This window comes from Juglans regia, chromosome 7 (genome assembly GCF_001411555.2).
Source record: "Juglans regia cultivar Chandler chromosome 7, Walnut 2.0, whole genome shotgun sequence".
NCBI lineage: Eukaryota > Viridiplantae > Streptophyta > Magnoliopsida > Fagales > Juglandaceae > Juglans > Juglans regia.
Window position 1 is genome coordinate 46559988 of NC_049907.1, and position 20620 is coordinate 46580607.

The window sequence follows — 20620 nt, forward strand, 5'->3', positions numbered from 1 at the left end:
CTCCCTTCTCTTTCTCTTCCTAATTTTTTCATTCTCTCTCTTCATGTTAAATAATTTATTTGGATAGTAAAAATTAAATTATTAATTAATATATGAAGTGTATTTATAAAATATAAAAAAATAAAAATAAAAACAAATTATTAAAATATATAATTTTATTTTAAAATAATTAATCCAATTAACCTCTTTAAAAATTTCTGTCTTTAGCCAAAATCTTTTAAGTTTTAATCACAATTTGGACATGGCATGCTCTTATCTAAAGCCACACGTCTTTTTGGTTACTACACCCTTCGCATTCAATCCATCAAAACCAAAGACCTTTTTCGCTCTTCCATCATCATTATTCATTCCATAACCCTCTTGCAGTAGTTCATTACACCTGCCAACGGACATAAACAAAACCATAATCCACCGCTTATTCTTTTTCTGTTGCCCTTGGGATTTTTATCACACTTTCTCACCTTCCCACAACCGCACACCCACACTATGGCCATCACGTCTCTCTCACTTCTCCAACCGTCTCTCTTCTCACCATATTCTTCTGCTTCTGTTTCTTCTTCTTCTTCTTCTTCTTCTTCGTCTTCTTTTTTCGGTGGGACCCAATTCCTGGTCCACAATAACTTCATCTCTCTTTCTTCTTCTTCTTCTTCTTGTACGAAATTCAATACAAGGGTCTCTGCGGGGCGCTTTAGATCAGTAGTTAATGCTTCCGGGGACTACTATGCCACTCTTGGGATTCCAAAGTCTGCCACTGGCAAGGAAATCAAGGCAGCGTATCGAAAGTTAGCTCGCCAGGTACTGAATTTTACTTGGGGCTTCTTCTTTGAAATATATTATTTAGTTTACATTTGTTTACAAAGAAAGGAAATGAAGAGAAAATTAGTATTGGTATACAAGCTATCATAGAAAACAATAATTCTAGCTTCTGAGATTTTCTTTTTTGTATATTCTTGAATGAATGCGTGCGTGCAATGTTTCTTTTACTGGGAAATTTCGTTCGCATTAGAGAATCTTCGCATCTGGGTTCGTTTAAGTTATAGAAATCTTTTGAAAGATGATGCCAGAAATTTTTTTGGAGGTATTGGCGATCCGTTTTGTCAGGGAAAGCGTGTCTTATATTTATCTTATACACTTTCTGGCATTGTCCCACACTGAAGAGTAATGGTGATCGTTTAACAATTTTTTGTGTGCTTCTTCTTCTTGTTCATTTCTTCTACTTGCCACTTGTATTATCTTGCGTTGCTTTGGTGCGTATCTTGTCTACTTGATGAACACAAAAGAACAGTCTCTTGCTCTTTTGCTTGTTATTCTTATTCCCCACACAATTGGCTCTTGAAGTTGGGTGTACGATACTTTCTTTGCCACTCAGCTATTCCGAAGGCCACATTTTCATGAAACATATTTTTAGTTCTTTCAATGAACACACATTTTTTGTACCTTTCCTGCTTTTATAAAACAATCTATTATAATCAAAGCAGTTCCTGCATTGATTGTATTCTCTCAAATCATTTCGGTGATTATAGAAGCTATTTATTTTGATGGCTTGGTTTACCTGATACATGTTTTGTCTTGGATTTTACGTAAAATCTTTCTGAAATCTAAGCTTAAATTACTAAATACAATAAACACACGGTGTTTGGTTGGTCCCTGTCTATCACAACTAAATGGGGTCCAGTCTACATCAGACCTTCGTCACCATGCTCTGCTGACATGCATATTCAGTAGGTAATTTGAGAATATAATGATTTTTTTCTGTGTTTGAGAATGCAGTTAACCTAACCAATATGTTAACTAATCAATCAATTGACCCATTGCCAACTAGAAGATAAAGGATACAGTGCTCTTATCTTTGGTAGCTAGATCAATGTGTGCCATGCCATTATTTCTAGCAAAAATGATTAGTGCCTCTGTGGTTTGTACTTTTGACTGATCAAAGTAGAAAAGCTATCTTATGGTAATAATTGTGTTAGCATAGCAGATATGTGATTCTCTTTCGATTATTGTCCATCAGATCTATCTATTTACCATCAGTTTAATTCACTAATAATTTGGCTGCTAGTGATGAGGACTGGAGCTATGCATCTTGTAAGTTTTCTTCTAATTCTAACTTTTTATTTGTACCCCAAGTACCACCCTGATGTAAACAAGGACCCTGGAGCATTGGAAAAGTTTAAAGAGATTAGTGCTGCATATGAGGTATGTATGCAAATAAAAAGCAGGAAAATTTTGTATTTGTTCCTCATCTCTAGTGAAGCAATACAGTTGTTGCCTGTTTAAAGCAAATGATGGACTTTCTGGTTCCACTTTAGGTGATATGGTCCATCCATTTATGTGAATAAAGACAACTCTCAAGTTTTGCTTGTTGAGCTGTCTTTCCTGTTTTGTTTATGGGCATGGATTCTGTTCTGCTTCACAGAACAGTTCGGTTATTTCATCAACTATAGATTTGCCTCCACCACCCCCTCTCTCAGTAATACATATTTCATTAAAAATCTCAAAATGCGTACTCCAAGTACAAAGTAATTTTTTTTTTGATCGGTAAAGTACAAAGTAATTAAACACAATGTATATGTCCTGTGCACTTGGGCTATGCCTATTTCTATCAATAAAACTTGCTTACTGATCAAAAAATGTAATTAGACCCCATCAGTCTTTTATTTTCAAGACTACTGTTGTTTGATGGACAAATTGAACTATGTTTATTTTTTTTCCCACATTGATGCAATCAACTTGCTACGGAAGTAAATTATTTCTTTCAAGTTTTCTATTATATCGATTATATTGTTTTTTGAATTCTCAAGTAAAACACTGTCAGGTGCTATCAGATGATAAAAAGAGGGCTTTGTATGATCAATATGGTGAGGCTGGAGTTAAGAGCACAGTGGGTGGGCCATCAAATGCTTATACGGTACTGCATAGAACTGTAGTTTTCTTTTATTAGTTTTTTGTAAATAGTAAATTTGGGAAGTTGGCATACGCGTGAAGCATTGACCAGTAGGCATGTCATTGATATCCTTGGGTGACATGAAGTATTATTTTGTCAGACTTATTTTGGTGGTACCATAGCCTCCTTATGGCCATTTTCCATTCCGTATCTCAGTCACGTTGAGAATCTCAGTCACTGATTGCTTTCAGGAGAAGGAAAAGGGTGTATTGGAGGGCTAACTTGGCCAAAATTAAGCCACCTGAGAGCATTTGTAATGTAGCCGTATTTTTAAAGCTCTAACTATATTAATTGCTCTCTCTCTCTCTCTCTCTCCCTCCTTTTTTTCCTTCATTGTATAATGTGGTGTTTTTTCATAAGTAATAATCATTTTAATTAAGAAGCCCTAAAAGCTGTTTTTCACATACAACGAGACAAGTAATATTTTGTTTTATAAGTAAAAGATTGTATTAATAAGAATAAGTACACAGGGGGTATAGAAGAGGTAACACTTAGTTAGGAGGAAGAAATGGAAACAAGAAAATCATGAAAATCTAGGCCATTGAAATCTACAGCTTTAGGCCATAGGAATAAAGTTTTTAAAAAGAACAATCCAATCTCCTCCAATGAGCGATCCTTATCTTCAAAATATTAGACAATATGTTGTCTAATGTGATGTGTGTTGGAAACTTTCAGAGTCAAAATTATATTCAGAATCATTCCCCCACCCCCCCCCCCCCAAAAAAAAAAAAAAAAATCGGTTGCTATCTCATTTTGATGGCCTGTAGTTATTAGAGGTTCTGTCTTTTTAAGGATGTGAGCAAATATCTTTTTAGCATATTTTAGTAACCTGGACTGTGTGCCAAATTTCACTTTCTCATGGACTATAGATTTTTTTTTATCTGCATCCAGGTTTCTCTTGAAAGTTTGATCTTTTTAAACTCAAACAGAACAAGTTTGAATTGTTTTCCCCTATTAATAGCTTTACCAATGATATTTTCACTCATCATCTTCTTGATGGTACTGCTTATTACATATTTAATTATTCTCATTCTCTTTTTGCAGACTAATCCTTTTGATTTATTTGAGGCTTTTTTTGGTTCGAGTATGGGTGGATTCTCTGGTATGGACTCAGCTGGTTTTGGAACACGCCGTAGTAGTACTGTTACTAAGGGTGAAGATATACGGTGAGTGAAAATGTGACTAATGATAAAAGATACAAGTTGTTCTTTGGTTAGCAGTATTTGTAAACTTGCAACAATGTGGTTAAGTAGATGTGTAAGAAATAGTGACTATTGTTTCTTCTATCTGATGTAGCCTGGCTATTTTCAGGTCTCAAATCCGTCTTTTAAGTAGCATAAGCTCCTCAAACCAGCAGCTTGAAAAACATAACTAACTTATTGACTATTTCAGTTGCCAATAAAGTTACTAATAGTTGCATTTAAGACTCTTTGATCTACATAATGAGATATGTGTGCAACGTACTGCTGATTTGGAATCCATGGTGTAGAAAGAGAGAAGGGGTGGGGGGGTGTTAAAACCTTACATAGTCGAGACATATTCATTCTAACAGTTATGTAGAAGCTGTACGAATATCTCTCTAGTTTAAATTCATTTAATCACAACCACACAACTTGTAACTCAATTCAGGTAGATCTTTTCGTCCTACACTTGTTACTACCATCGTACTGTGTCACTTAATTGTTAGATGACTATATAGACTACAACTTTGTCCAAAATTGACTGTTAAATTTGCATTTGCTTGCCACTGAAATATATATATATATATATATATAGCGGAGGAAATTTGAGAAAAGTGGATGATTGGCCTCCAACACATTTTCCTTTTATCTGTAAGTTACACATAAATCCAGCAAATCTTGAATCCATAGTCTCACCATTCATTTTGTTCTTACGAGGAATGAAATACTGTTTGTGTTTGAGCTTTGTGGCGCCTCAAATTACTAGCACTGCAATCCGACACTACCCACTATTCACTGAAGCCACCTACTCCCCACCTATGACCATCAAGCCATAGATGGTCAGCGATTTTCATGAGATTTAGTTCAAATTAACTAGTCTTCTTCTTTGTAACACCCACAATCTATAACTCACCATGGTGAGGGTGCGACTGATCAGTTGTTTATTTGCTTTATACTAGATGGAGTAGGTTATCTTTGGTAACTAAACCTGTCATTGTTATTCTTGTTTCTGTTGTTATTGCCAGAGAAAAAGATGCTGTTGCAAATTAATAGTGTGAATTTATTGGCCATGCTTCATAGACGCCAATGCATGTGTCTACAACATTTCCGCAGTTACATCTACAATTTATTGGCCATGCTTTATAATTTGACTTTGATGTGTGCTCTTCTGAATTTGCTGACATTGTGCTTCAGTTCCATTCATTTGGTCTATTGTATTTAACTCGGTAGTTATAACTGTTTTTTGATCTCTTGTCTTTGTTTACCATCTCTGTGATACCCCATATGATATGGATAAAGGTAGGTGGTGTATGAGATCCCACATTGCTTGGGAAAGATAAATTCTTGCTCTTTATAAGGTTCCAATGGGGTTCTAATTGCATCATTGACTAGTCATTTTAGAGTATAGGCCATGTGGTTTCGGCCTTCTATTGAGACGTTACAATCTCTCCCATTTATTTTCTTTGCTTTGGGGCTCAATTTTCATTCCCTCATTGAAAGTGGGATATTAGTTACTTGGATTAGATCATGACTGCCTGATTATTCTGTCCATATTCATAATTTTGTCTTATCAAAATAACGGTAGAACCTTTCTATCAGAAAACAGTGACAGCAGGAAGATGCATATGACAATGATGAATTGCTAGAGAGGAACTTTCTCCATTTATGTGAATTTCAATTTTTTTTTTCATAATTAATTGTGATGGCTTGTGAGTTCATTTGTGACAGAAAATTTCACAAGAACCGTTGTTTAATGTCCTTGATTAACCTCACTCGATAACCTTCCAATGAGAATTTATCAATGAAGATCGGATACTTGTAGCACCTAAGTACTACTAAACAAGTGGTCCTTGCTACAAGTTGTATGTTCATTTAATTACAATTTTTTTTTACTATTCATAACCTGTAAAATTCCTCTACTGTTTTGTGGGTAGTTTTGTCTTCTATATCTTGGCAATGTTTGCTATTTCCTCTTGTTCAATGTATGTAATGTCATATAATCAATCTACTTTATTATTTGTTGAAGACTTTGAGTTGACTTATGGTTATAATGTGTCCAGTTATGATATCACCTTAGAATTTTCCGAGGCTATTTTTGGTGTGGAAAAAGACTTTGAGCTTTCCCATCTGGAAACATGTGAAGTTTGTGCGGGTACTGGAGCAAAAATAGGCTCCAAAATGAGGATATGCTCAACCTGTGGTGGGAGGGGTCAAGTGATGAGAACTGAGCAAACACCTTTTGGCATGTTTTCACAGGTATTTATCACTGTTCTTCCCAACTCCTGGTTTTTTATTGCTTCCTAATTTTCATCCATTACTTCAGTGAGTGTGTGCGTGTGTGTTTATATATATTAGGAGGAAGTTTCCTTGGAGATGATTTTCCTATTTAACACTTCTTTCTTTGTGTGGGCTACTGCTTTTAGCAAGTGTGTGTGTGTGTGTATAAGACTCACCTTTTCTTTTACACTCAACCTACTTATCTTTGTATTAATAATAGGTTTCTGTATGTCCCTATTGTGCTGGGAATGGTGAAGTTATATCTGAATACTGTCGGAAATGTTCTGGTGAAGGACGTATACGTGTTAAGAAAAATATAAAAGTTAAAGTTCCTCCGGGAGTTAGCGCAGGCAGTATTCTTAGAGTTGCTGGAGAGGGAGACTCTGGACCAAGAGGGTATGTAGTTGAATCTTAATAGTTGATTGTTTTAACCTTTATTTGAAAAGTTCTTTGGTAAATCATTGAAAACAATACACAATTTTTTACCTTATTACGTTGCAAGAGTGATATTTTCCATTTATGATATAAATGAATTTTATATGACATGAAAACATTTGCCATCAGCCATCAAAATGGCCTCCTTTTCTTGCTTGTATCTAAGGTTTCACGCTGGCTTTAAAAAAACAGAACAAAACAAAAAAATTCTTTTCTATTTTTAATGATATGTGAAGAACCCTGGCATCTTATCTTAATCTCTTTTCCTCTAGAAGAAATATGTGATGTGTGAATATATATTCATCCTTATAAAATATATAGCAGTTAAATTTGAGATTTAATCATTTTTAATTTTTTTTATCTATGCATATGATTTTACAGAAACATTATAGCATGCAGGGTACATACACAGTAATTGATCTATTGTTTCAGCAGGGGCCCTCCTGGAGATCTTTTTGTCTATCTTGACGTTGAAGAGATACCAGGAATTCAAAGAGATGGCATAAATCTCTCCTCAACCGTATCAATCAGTTATCTAGATGCCATATTGGGGGCTTTTATTCAGGTGAATTTTTGGATTAAATCCTAGGGACAGATTTTTTTTTAATAACAAGAATCAGAAAAGGAGAAAAAAAAAGAAAAGAAAAAGGACTGATTACCCAGAAGCAGTGGGGATTTCTGCATATTTTGCAAACCTAAGACTGCTATTAAATCCTAGGGACAGATTTTTTTTTAATAACAAGAATCAGAAAAGGAGAAAAAAAAGAAAAGAAAAAGGACTGATTACCCAGAAGCAGTGGGGATTTCTGCATATTTTGCAAACCTAAGACTGCTACTAGCAATTTTTTTCTTGATGAGTTTGTAGATAATGATTATTACTTAAAAAGTTAATGATATTGCAGCCTCTATTGGACAACCTTTTCCAGTGCTTTAGATGCAATTGACTTTCAATTCAATAAAACCACTGGGAAAAAAGTATTTCAAATATCGATCAATTTTTTCCACACCATCCAATGATGATGTAGCTGAATCAAGGTTCAATCTGGAATGTTTTTGTAACTCTCTTGGTTGTTGTTGATCAATTCATGATGACATAAAAATGCCTCGTGTCGCTGCCGAACCTCTCTAGTGGTTTAAGATGGCAGCCGACTTAATTTTTGTGATTAAACTGTACTAATTTCATGTCCAACCAGATTGGCAGAAGACTTGCTAATAGCCGTATTAACCACCAATGACACTCTTTAATCTGATTTAACTTTCTATTTCCCAACCAGCTTCTTGTAAGGATCTTCCGACTGCTATTTCAGTCCGCAGGTTTAGTTCAACTGAGTTCAGTATGGGTATATATATGGATAATAGGCAAGAATCTGAAACATGAGGCGAACATTACAAGCTGAACATTGTTTTATGATGTGTTGCACAATTTTAATGTAACTTATGGCGGGTATATAGAGTGCAGCCATTTTGCATCAATACCTCTGAGTCCACTTCTATTCCACAATCATATTGTGGTTCGTTTGTCATTGCATCTATAAATTTATTGACCTTTGGAGTCTTTTTTTTTAATCCTCTCAATTTCTTCTTATTATATTGTATGCAATCTATTAATTGAATTTCTAACATCTAAACAGGTAGAGACGGTTGAAGGCAGAACTGAACTACAAATTCCACCTGGCACTCAACCTGGGGACGTGCTTGTTCTGGCAAAAAAGGGCGCACCAAAACTGAACAAACCATCAATACGTGGGGACCACTTATTTACAGTTAAAGTAACTATACCAAAATGTATCAGGTACAGAGTTATTTTGTTCATTTATTCTGGTTGTCATGGTTCTATATAGCCGATACTATCTCCCTTCTGTAGTTTCTGCATTTTTCCTATGGTATGCTTTTAGTTCCTATCTTTATGCATTATTCTAATCCAACTCAACTAATTCTTAGTCCAAACAAGGTTGGTGTTGGCTCTGTGGACCTATTTTCAACTAATTGGGGGTTATAAAGATTTTAATGAACTTTTTTTTATAAGTAAGAAGAGATTTTATTAATCCACGTAACTAAGCGAGGCCCAGGTACATAAAGATTTAATGAACTTATGGCTGGATACTTGGTTAGTGGCTTCTTCTGTGGGGTTTTGGTTTTGTCTTCACTCATATGTTTGTGGGTTTAAAATGGGTGCATGTAAAAGGATTAAGCTCTTCAGGGAGAAAATAAATTCTGCATTTGGTATGAATTTTATGTTTTCTTTTAATTTCTTGATCAGGGCTTCAATATTTTTTTTGATGAGTAAAACAAGACTTTAATAAATCACCAAGTGTCAAGATACAAAGAAAATGCCCTAATTATGTAGGCATATTAGAAACTAGGAATTCATGAAGGTCCATGCCATTTAAGTTTACAACAATGGCCCAAGTACAAAGAGTCCTAAAAAATAACAATTTTAGCTCCTCCAAAGATCTCTCTTTGTCTTCAAAAGTCCTCTCATTGCGTTACTGCCATAAACACCACATAATACAGATAGAGATCATCTTCCACACTGCTTTGATCTGTCTCACCCCACGGATAGAATTCCAGCATGCCAATACATCCAAAACTGTTTCCGGCATAACCCACGCCATATCCATTCTTTTAAACACCTCGTCCCAAATAGTCTTGGCTATCTCAGTGTAAAAGTAGATGATTTACCGACTCACCCCCCGCTTTTACACATACAACACCAATCTGCAATAATTATCCTCCTCTTTCTTAGATTATCCGTAGTGAGGGTCTTACCCAAAGACGCTGTCCACACAAAGAAAGAGGCTTTGGGAGGAGCCTTATGACGCCAAAGCTTTCTCCAAGGAAACTGTATCTCTGGAACTTGTGTGAGAACCTTATAGAAAGAGCAAGTAGAGAACACCCCTTTCCCTGCAGGATGCCACCACAACTCATCTTCCTGCTGGATGTTTGGACGAACAGAATATAAGAGACTATAAAAATCTACAGAACTTTCCATCTCACAATCCTGTGCCGCCCGGTTGAAATTGATGTTCCAGTGAATGTTCCTACCTGAGACTTCCATAACCTCTGCCACTGTGGCATCTTTGTTGCTTGCAATCAAGAAAAGAGACAAAAATAGATCTAGTAGAACACTGGTACTACACCATGCATCCTTCCAAAATCTGATCTTGGCACCTGTCCCCAAGTGCAATCTAGTGTATCGATGGAAAACCTCCCATCCTCTTCTAATATGTTTCCATAACCTCATTCCAGATGTTCCTCTAACTTCTCTGGTACACCACCCCTCCCCTAGATCACCATATTTGCTCTCGATCACAGTCTTCCATAAGGCCTCTAGTTCCTTGGTATATCACCACAACCATTTGCCAAGTAAAGCCCGATTAAATACCCTCAAATTTCTGACACCCAAACCGCCATTGGAGATAGGACGACATACCATCTCCCACTTAACTAAGTGGAATTTAAACTCATCTCCTAAGCTCCCCACAGAAAATCTCTCTGTAACTTCTCAAGTCGACCCGCCACACTTGCAAGTAAAGGGAATAAGGATAGAAAGTAGGTGGGTAGGTTAGAAAATGTACTTTTGATTAAAGTAGTCCGGCCCCCTTTCGACAAATACATTCTCTTCCACCCTGCTAGTCTCTTCTCTACTTTTTCAATCACTGTATCCCAAATCATACGAGACTTCGGTGCTATACCCAACGACAATCCCAAATAAGTCATAGGTAGAGACGCAATTTTACAACCCAAAATGCCAGTCAGATCCCTTATATCTTGAACTTCTCCAATCGGTACCAACTCGGATTTATCATAATTCACTTTCAAACCAGACACTGCTTCAAAACACAGCAGCAATACCTTCACAACCCTCAACTGAGCTTAATCAGCCTCGCACATGATAAGCGTGTCATCTGCAAACAACAAATGAGAAACAGTTGTATTACCCCTACTCGGTGATCCAATCTGGAAACCACTGATAGAACCATTAGTCACTAAGGCTGAGATCATCCTACTTAATGCCTCAATATTAAGCCCTGTAGCTTGTGAATTCAAGTCAACCTCACTAGCAATTTTAGCATGTCGTTTTAACATTTGATCCTGTATCTTTTTGGTCCTTAAGATTGTAGTTGTTGGAAGCCTTATGGTTATGTTAGCTTGCCACCAGAGTATCTCCACCTAGATTGAAAAATGTTTAGTGCTTCATCAACATGCTCCCTGTGCCAAGAGTAATTGGAAAAAAGTCAACTATAGCCTTGCCAAATTGTAACATCCGAGTAATAGACTTCCTGTTTCTCCTTATCAATTTTGACTTAGAATAAAAATTTAATTCCACTTTTCCGCCTATACTAGCAGTGCCAAGGAGCGTGAATTACTTGAAGAGCTTGCTTTTCTGAATAGCACCACCAGCAGCCGTTCACGAACTCGTCTGAAAACTCAGCCAGCTCGTAAGTAATTGCATGTGTATATTACTGAATGTATTTTTCTCTTTTTACCAATCTTTGTTTCTTTTAATTACTGGGTTTCCGTGTTTAACATGTCTGATTTTGCTTCCGCAGCTAAAAGCACAGTTAGTCAAGGGGGGAATGTTGCAGGAAAAACAGAAGAGTCAGCAGACCAAGATGACCTGTGGAAAAAGTTACAAGAGTTTGCTGGGTAAATTCCTTGAGCTGCTCTATTTTAATACTTGAGACCGTCTCACCTATGATTATGAGATCTTGGAAGGATATTCACGTTGTCCTCCTAATTGATAAAATGCATTTTAAGTAAAAGCTTGGGGTCTTAAGCTCTATATCTGAATGGGTATGATAGTGGTTCATGATCCATTAAACATGGGTCTGGTTTGAAAGATTATATCTGTGTTAATGGGAATCAGATGATGCAAATTCTACTCTTTCCAAATACCTTACCATGTAAACTATGTGCATTCAGGTTGTTTGTCTCGTCATGATCCAAATATTCTATCTCTAGGAATCGTAGATGACATCCATCAATCATCGTTTTTTATTGACCCTGACCTGATTGGTGTTGTGTTACCAAGTTACTGGATTGCAAAAACTTGGGGGAATTCAATCCTTGCAACCACCTTCTGATACTCTTTCAAGCAGATATCATTGGACACCACCACTATGATTTTCTATACTCAACTAAGTCATGAACATAGTCAGGTGTTGTGAGTATTGCGCTTGTTTCAGTGATGATAATTGGCACAATTAGCCAGACATACTGCTTAAATTGTAGTGGCATGCTATGACGCTGCTAACTTTTAAGGCTGTTTTGAGAACAGCAATGTCGTCTATTCAATCATATAATGAAAGTGTTAATGCAGAATTTACTCTGGTTGATTTCCATACATCTTAACTCGAGTATGGGTGACCCTCTCAGACCATAAAACTTTTGCTCTAGATTAAACAGACCAATATGCTTGAGAGGTTGTATCTTGCACAGACAGTTATTGCATGCCTATTTCTTGGTGCCAGTCTCCACTGGCCACTGAAGAAAAGAAATTATGTACCCTAGGCAATGCACTTTGGTGTCCTTCTCGTGCTTTTTTTTCTCTGTAAAGGTTTCTTTTCTTGTAAAGAATGCTTATCCAATAATTTTTTGTCTTCATTGTTTGAGTTGTATGGCATTGATTGAAAAGTTATCAAAACATGCAGGTCTGTTGCAAATGGAGCTCTAAAATGGCTGAAAGACAATCTTTAGACTTGATTCATTTATTAAGAGTGATGAAAACTCACTGACACTTACCCTGTGCACCAACCAAATTAGCTCTGGATTTATTTGTCTACTTCCAAAAAACTCGAAGTCATTTGCTTCATAGATTACAAAAGCTTCTCAGCATTGTACTCTATATAGATGGAATTGCAGTCTAGTGGATATTCTTTATTTATTTTACTTGTAAATTTTTGTTACTTGGAAAACTAATAGGAATTTTACCTCTGGCGTATATTCTATTGTATTCTTTGAGCTAGCAAGTGTTGCAAAATATTTTAAGATATATATATATATATATATTGAAATTATCTTGAAAGTTCATATTCACTCTAAGAGTTTGCATCAACTTCAATTCAGAAACTTCCACGCAAGAAAGTTGTTATTATCTTGCTCAAATCTAAGCTCGAGGCCTGTAATCAATCTCCTTGTTGACTGACTTAGCTTGTAAGTGGAGTTTCAGGGGCCTTCCTACATCACTTGCAAAGTAGGCAACCATATGAAATCACCTAACTAGTTCCCATATAACAAATCATAACAATCCTTTACACAATAGAATCCCAGTCGATGAGCATGTTACACGACTGGGTTCCTAGCTTCGTCTCTCTGCACGACTCTGCTTGATCAAAAGGAAAACAGCAACAATGACAGGAGCTGATATCATAATCAGAGCTTGTGCAATGTTCGGTCTGGTTATCTCTGGAAAAACTGCGCTTCCATACTTGAGTACAGCTGCACCTACAACTGACCCAGCTACCAATTTCCACAAATATTCCAAATCTTCCTGTTAACACCAAAGAAATAAATATTAACCAAGTAAAACATCATAAATATTAACTATGTAAACCCTCATGTATGTGGCTGTGTTTTCTGTTATAGTTTTCGGTTTGCCTGACTAGACTTTCCTCGATTTTACAGAAAAAACATCGCAAACCCAAAACAAGGGGCATGCAATTATGCAAGATTCATTCCAAAAATTCGCTGTCAAACTAGTGAAATTTCGGAATCTGCATCACAAAAATCTACACAAAGGATGAAGAAAAACAAATAAAAATTTTGCCCACAAAACTAAAGTTGATAAATCGGAAAAAGAGGGAGACAAAGAGGTAACCTGAGAGGTAATAGCACCGGTTTTGTTATTCTTACTTGAATCCTCCAGCTCTTCTTCTTCCCCTCTTTGCGGGTCGAGAGCTCGGATGGGAAAAGACCATTGGGCACTTCTCCTTGGGAAGTTAATGTTGTTCTGAATGTAGAACTTGATGGTACCCATTGCTATCTTTGTAGCAGGCTTCGAATGGCCGTATTGGGAAGCTGAGTAGTAGAGCTTGGGAGCTCCGCTCGCTGTGGCAGACGCTGCCATATCCATCTCTATCTGCTGCCAGCTGAAAGTGTTGTGGAGCTCTCAAAATTATTTTTCTGAACTTAAGGTCTACAATGCACTAAAATAATGTCCAATTTATGTATTATTTTTGTATAATTCTTGACCTTTCGATCATGACCAAATGGTTCTGAGCTTCTATGAATCAAGAAAAATTTTAAATATAAGTCTCACATCTTGCACACCCATTTAAAAACATGTGATTTTACTTTTTTATCCTCATATTTCATATTAAATTCAATATGAAATATGAGGATAAAAAAGTAAAATCACATGTTTTTAAATGGGTGTACAAGGTGTGGGGCTTCTGTGTAGCACAACTCATGAATCAATTAGTTGGAATATTCTTCGCTTAAGAATTTTAGACCAAAATATTGTCAACTTACTGAGATATTTTAAAGGTAAAATACCGATAATTTTGCCCATTTACTTTTAAGTCCCGTTGATATTGATTTGGGTTGAGATAAATTAAGTTATTTATGAATAGTAATAAATTGAGATGATAAAATAAATTTTATGAGTTCTATTTAAAATGAGTTTAAATATTAAGATGAATTTATATATATTTATATGAAATTAAAAAATATTATAGATCTCAAGTGTAAAGAAATGTTGAATTGAAAAAAATTTTAGATTCTACGTGTAAAAATATTTTGAGTTAAAATGCGTTTAATGATTTGAGAGTCGAGTGTTTGAATATTAAATCCAACTTAAAATTAGACTGAACTGAGTTAATCTAAATTCCAAATAGGACCTAAAAATAAAATTATTTATTTTAAGAAAATTATTCAAAAAACTTGAATAACAATACATATTTTTTTCAACTCCTTATACACGTGAAATGAAATCACATTATCGGAAATTTAAAATTCAGATTATTTGAAAACTCAAAATTAAAAAAAAAAATAATATTATTTATATATCTCGTTATTTTTTTTTCCTAAAGATTTATATATCACGTTAACTTCTTGTAAAATAATTATATTCATATTACTATTTAAAAAGTCCTCTCTCTTTTAAATTATGATAATAGAGTAATAAATATTAGGCATTTATTATAACACTCAAAATTTTACAGAATTTATTAAGTATTTAAAAATAGTTGAATAATTCATTTTATATTTCCATCTATTTTCCGTTTCACTGCTACCATCACCAAATTCCGTTTCCTACGTCTTCATCCACTCTTTGATCCCAAAAAAGTTCCCCAACCCTAACCCTAAAATTTCCCTTTCTTCCCAATCGGATTCGAATTTCTTAGTTGCTTGTCGTTTTTCAGGCAGCGAAGATGGTGTTGGCGCAGTTAGGGGGCAGCATTTCGCGTGCTCTCCAGCAGATGAGCAATGCGACCATAATCGACGAGAAGGTCCTCAACGAGTGCCTGAACGAGATCACGCGGGCCCTTCTTCAGTCCGATGTCCAATTCAAGCTCGTCCGCGACATGCAGACTAATATCAAGAAGATCGTAAACCTCGACGACCTCGCCGCCGGCCACAACAAGCGCAGAATCATCCAGCAAGTACGCAATCTCAATTTATTTTTGTATTGATTGATTTGTGGTTAATTCTATCATCTATGTTAATTACGATGAAACGGATTGTCTGCCATCATTAGTGTTTAGGATTTGCTTTGGAAAGCTAGCTAAAGTTGGGAATTTCCACGCGTTAATCGTATTGGTGGTAAGACGTACGTATTAATATTTCTGTAGATATAGTTGTCTATGATTTCTATCGAAAATTCTCAATTCAAATGTGATTTGTATCCAATACCGTTCATGGGGAAAAATATGAAGGATAGCCTGTTTTTAGTGACTAGATAATAGTTATGTGTTGAGGTTTTTGACCCACAATAATATAAAGGCCTAGATGCCCTAGACTTGGCTGTTCAGATTTCACCAGGTTCGTGCAAAGAGATTGCTGGTAGTGGAAGATGGTGGTGATTGTTGATGTAAATCTTGATAGACCTGTAGCATCCTCATGCTCTGTGCGCTAAAATAATTATGCATATTCTGTGCTGTTTTAGTTTCTTGTATGTTTCTTTCACATCAGATCATTTTTCCTCATGTGACTAATCTGCACTTGGTGTTAGAAACTTGATTGTGCTACCGAGCTGGTACTTTATGTTGGGGGCTCTACAGGGTCAACCTTCATATCTTTTGTGTTCTTATAAAAAGGTTGCATTCACTGTAGGCTATATTTAATGAACTCTGCAAGATTTTGGATCCCGGGAAGCCTTCTTTTACTCCAAAGAAAGGAAAGACGAGTGTTGTTATGTTTGTAGGTTTACAAGGTATGTTGTTTATCAGATTAATTTCATGTTGAGTCACCCAGTATTTTCATGTGGAAGCTCAGATGTATAGTCAATGAGAATGTCTTTTGGGAAGATGGAATGTGAACTAGTTAGTAGCTATATGGGTGTTATGTTTGTTGTTGATTTATGGGTCCAAAACTATTTTGTACTCTTATAATTTGAAGTTTGCTGTATACTTTTTCCAATGTGTATCTCTTATTATCGGTTTTTACACAAGTTCAGGGTCGGGAAAAACCACAACATGTACAAAATATGCATATTATCATCAGAAAAAGGGCTGGAGGCCCGCCCTCGTTTGTGCGGATACATTTAGAGCTGGTGCTTTTGATCAACTGAAACAGAATGCAACTAAAGCTAAGATTCCATTTTATGGAAGGTACTTCTTTACTCTTTACTGGTTATCAACATATTATCATCTATGACATGATACTGTAATTGTACTTCTAAATTATTTCTGCTTGTTTCCCTTACTTCGACCTAGATAGGTCTTATCTCTTGTAAATCATCTTGTGTACTTGATTTTTGCCTATCTCTATTTATATAATATCAATTACTTATAAAAAAAAAAAAAATTATTTCTGCTTGTTACTTATAAAAAAAATATATATATATTTCTGCTTGTTTCTCTTTTCATTATTACTCTCATTGATGCCTTCATTAGTCACGTTCAATCAGATAATGTATTCCTCTGAATTTAAGTAATAATTGGGATTTTCACCCCTACAGCTATACAGAATCAGATCCTGTGAAAATTGCAGTGGACGGTGTGGAAAGATTTAAGAAAGAAAATTGTGATCTAATAATTGTTGACACCAGCGGGCGTCACAAACAAGAAGCTGCTCTTTTTGAAGAAATGCGTCAAGTTTCGGAAGCCACGGTATTTTCCTGATATCACTTTGTTCCTCCCATAAAATTGTTGCTGATTGACCACAATTTCTGATATATTTTTTTTTGCATCTTTCAGAAACCGGATCTTGTTATATTTGTTATGGATAGCAGTATTGGCCAGGCTGCATTTGATCAAGCTCAAGCTTTCAAGCAAAGTGTTTCAGTTGGAGCTGTAATTGTTACCAAAATGGATGGGCATGCAAAGGGAGGTGGTGCTCTCAGTGCGTAAGTCCTATTTCAAACAATTACAGCCTACAGCTCATGATTTTAGTTGGATGTAAATGTAATATTAAAGCTTCCATGAATGTGTTTCCTGAAGTTGGGCTGGTGCTTCTCAAAATAATTGGGTTTCTTGAATAGATAATAAATACCATCCATTCCATAATGGGAGTCCGAGATACTCATTCTTGAAGGGAGGGAGTATTATCTCTCTTATATATAGTAAAGAACACCATTGAGCAGTATGTACTTGAATATACTCTTGACTACAGGTTTAGGCCTGCATTAGGTTGATTAATTTAGTACCTCTTACCCCGTGTACTTGGACACTCTATGTCTCCCTTTTGATCAATAAAAATCTGTTTACCGATCAAAAAAAAATTTAGTACCTCTTACCATTTGCATGCTGCACAGTTCTTCCTTTTAAGATGTTACACCTTTCAGTAGAGGTTTGAAACCATGCATTTCTCAGCCAGTGGTGAAAGCATTAGGTTTTAAGGTTTTGGTAATTTATTCGGCACCGATGCTCTCATTTCACTGCTTCTGGCATATTCTATGGTATCTCTTATTGCTTGTATGTCCAGTAAAAGCTTGGGTCCTTTCTACAGTGTGATCTGTAAATGGCCCAAAATTCTCAATTTTAGGTGGACTTAAAAATATTATTTAGATGTACTGAACATCTATTCTAAACCGAAATTTTTATAAATTATGGAATTTTTATTCACCTTCAAGTTTGATTCAATCTCCTATGAAATGGAAATTTATTGCTCATTCTGATAAAAGCATTATATAGTTTAAACCATGTATCCTTTGTATGCTTTGACAACTAAATGCTATACAACTCTTATGTTTAGTGTTGCGGCAACAAAGAGTCCCGTCATATTTATTGGAACTGGAGAGCATATGGATGAGTTTGAAGTTTTCGATTTTGCTTCAATCTCCTATGAAATGGAAATTTATTGCTCATTCTGATAAAAGTATTATATAGTTTAAACCATGTATCCTTTGTATGCTTTGACAACTAAATGCCATACAACTCTTATGTTTAGTGTTGCTGCAACAAAGAGTCCCGTCATATTTATTGGAACTGGAGAGCATATGGATGAGTTTGAAGTTTTTGATGTTAAGCCATTTGTCAGCCGTCTCTTAGGTGTGCACCGCTTTTTACAGTCTTGGCACTCGACTTCTGTGGCCTTAAATATTTTGTGAATATTTCAAGTCCTTACATTATCAATTATCTTTCCAACTAGGCATGGGTGATTGGTCTGGCTTTATGGACAAAATTCATGAAGTTGTTCCTATGGATCAGCAGCCTGAGCTTCTGCAAAAGCTCTCGGAAGGGAATTTTACATTAAGGATTATGTATGAGCAATTTCAGAACATACTTAAAATGGGTCCAATTAGCCAGGTTATTACTTTTACTATTTAATTGAAACTCTCACAAAATTGTGCTTTTCACTTTATTGTGCATCCTCGGTTATGTAGGGTGTGCGAAAAATAATTAGTGACCTCTTGGTTCTTGCGTTAAGTCAACCAATCGAGAAATATCAACAATTGATTAACAACATTTTATGTTCACATCTTTAATGGGGGGAAATTTTGTCTTGGTTCTTTGCAGATAGCTCTTCGTGAGATTTTGTAATTAAGGCAACTAATCAAGAAATATCAACAATTGATTAACAACATTTTATGTCCACATCTTTAATGGGGGAAAGTTTTGTCTTGGTTCTTTGCAGATAGCTCTTCGTGAGATTTTGTAGTTACCCTTTGAAAATGTTCACCTGTTCTATTCAGAAAGAGATCTTATTCGTGTTTTGCAACTGCTATTGAGTTTTTTATTCATTGCACTACATTGTGTGCAACATGTTGAATTGTTGATAGGCATTGTCACTAGGCTTCAGGGTCTACCCCCCCATAAGTCTATTCAGTGTAAAAACAGAGCATTAGACAGTGTAAACTTTGCTGCTGAATACTAGTGTATTCAGAATATTTCTTATGAAAAATTCATTAGCAAATGCAATGTAAAAATATTGAACTTGACGAAGGAGGCCAGGATTGGCATAAAAACATCTTTAGCACTAACACCATCTTGGTCTATAGTTATGCCATATTTTCATGCTAATGAATGATTTGTTTTGCGTAGGTTTTCTCAATGCTTCCAGGTTTTAGTGCTGAGCTAATGCCAAAAGGTCGTGAAAAGGAAAGTTCAGCGAAGATCAAGCGATACATGACCATGATGGACTCAATGACAGATGAAGGCAAGTCAAGGCCATTTTATGTCGTTTTGCTATTTATCCAAACACATGGTTATGGGATTAATTTTATAATTTGACTTCATTTTCTGATCATAGTAGCTAATTGCTAAAATATTGCAGAGTTGGATAGTACGAATCCAAAACTCATGAATGAGTCTCGAATGATGCGGATAGCACGAGGATCGGGTCGTCATGTTAGAGAAGTATCAGAGATGTTGGAAGAGTACAAGCGCCTTGCTAAAGTATGGAGCAAAATGAAAGGTCTTAAGATTCCTAAGAAGGGTGAAATGAGTGCATTATCACGGAATATGAATGCACAACACATGAGCAAAGTCCTTCCCCCGCAGATGCTGAAGCAGATTGGTGGCATGGGTGGCTTACAAAACTTGATGAAGCAAATGGGATCTACGAAAGATATGATGGGGATGTTTGGAGGTGGAGACAAGTAGAAATTGCCCCCAAATCTAATGGTGAGTTTTAGCTCGCTTCCTACGGCTATAAGCATTGCCTTGTCGGACAAAATGGCAGAGATGCATCTCTACGCTAGTTGATGCTACCGACCAACCTGTTCTCCCAGATACTTGTTTATATTTAGAGGGCCACTTCCGGTTTAATCATCAGCTTCAAGCATAGTGGAATTTTGTTTTCATATGGAGTCGTCAGCCTTGAAAGTTTCCTTTCTGTATGAATGTATGTGTGTATTTACTTAAGAGAGGCCAGTCATGCAATTGAAAAGGAACTGATTTTCTGAAAAAGAGAGAATCCGCACCCCAAGCAGGATTCATTTGGAAAAATCCTGCTTGGAGGGACAGCTACGTATCACGATACAATTTTTTGAGAGTTACGACTCCAGATTATCTTCCAACCACGGCAACTCACCCTTGATTCCGCTAAAACACCAAAGCACCAGCAACGAATTGGCTTGCGAGATCTGTTAAAAAGTTGATTTCCTCGAGAAATTGTGGTGGATTGGTTTAGAATGCTTTATACCGCTTTCCATGAGAGAAGCTCCGGCTGCTTCTCT

At 36.0% G+C, this 20620-nt stretch overlaps 3 protein-coding genes across 8 annotated transcripts; 2 read left to right on the plus strand and 1 right to left on the minus strand.

Annotated features, from left to right (window-relative positions):
* Positions 1 to 332: 332 nt before the first annotated feature.
* On the plus strand, positions 333 to 12805 carry LOC109013923 (chaperone protein DnaJ). 4 transcript variants are annotated; one of them, XM_018996194.2, is made up of 11 exons: positions 333 to 795; positions 2128 to 2196; positions 2816 to 2908; positions 3989 to 4110; positions 6186 to 6381; positions 6623 to 6798; positions 7270 to 7402; positions 8469 to 8629; positions 11185 to 11279; positions 11391 to 11487; positions 12492 to 12805. In XM_018996194.2, exons 1-11 carry the CDS (start codon positions 487 to 489, stop codon positions 12535 to 12537), a joined length of 1497 nt encoding a protein of 498 aa, XP_018851739.1. In that variant the 5' UTR covers positions 333 to 486; the 3' UTR covers positions 12538 to 12805. The 4 variants fall into 4 exon arrangements, with proteins under 4 accessions (XP_018851739.1, XP_018851741.1, XP_018851740.1 ...); XM_018996196.2 differs by having other exon boundaries at positions 335 to 795; positions 11188 to 11279; XM_018996195.2 differs by having other exon boundaries at positions 335 to 795; positions 7273 to 7402.
* Positions 12806 to 12901: 96 nt separating this feature from the next.
* Positions 12902 to 13975, minus strand: LOC109013935. The gene is made up of 2 exons (XM_018996212.2): positions 13658 to 13975; positions 12902 to 13330 (listed from the first exon to the last, which is right to left on the minus strand). The coding sequence occupies exons 1-2, from the start codon at positions 13910 to 13912 to the stop codon at positions 13139 to 13141; spliced, it is 447 nt and encodes a 148-aa protein (XP_018851757.2). The 5' UTR covers positions 13913 to 13975; the 3' UTR covers positions 12902 to 13138.
* Positions 13976 to 15037: 1062 nt separating this feature from the next.
* On the plus strand, positions 15038 to 20448 carry LOC109013936 (signal recognition particle 54 kDa protein 2). Of its 3 annotated transcripts, none has more exons than XM_035692196.1 (10): positions 15046 to 15443; positions 16114 to 16213; positions 16457 to 16610; positions 16961 to 17111; positions 17199 to 17347; positions 18196 to 18268; positions 18464 to 18491; positions 18592 to 18749; positions 19485 to 19599; positions 19717 to 20448. In XM_035692196.1, exons 1-10 carry the CDS (start codon positions 15213 to 15215, stop codon positions 20043 to 20045), a joined length of 1488 nt encoding a protein of 495 aa, XP_035548089.1. In that variant the 5' UTR covers positions 15046 to 15212; the 3' UTR covers positions 20046 to 20448. The 3 variants fall into 3 exon arrangements, with proteins under 3 accessions (XP_035548087.1, XP_035548089.1, XP_035548088.1); XM_035692195.1 differs by having other exon boundaries at positions 18196 to 18253; positions 18449 to 18491; XM_035692194.1 differs by lacking the exon at positions 18196 to 18268 and having other exon boundaries at positions 15038 to 15443; positions 18391 to 18491.
* Positions 20449 to 20620: the final 172 nt, after the last annotated feature.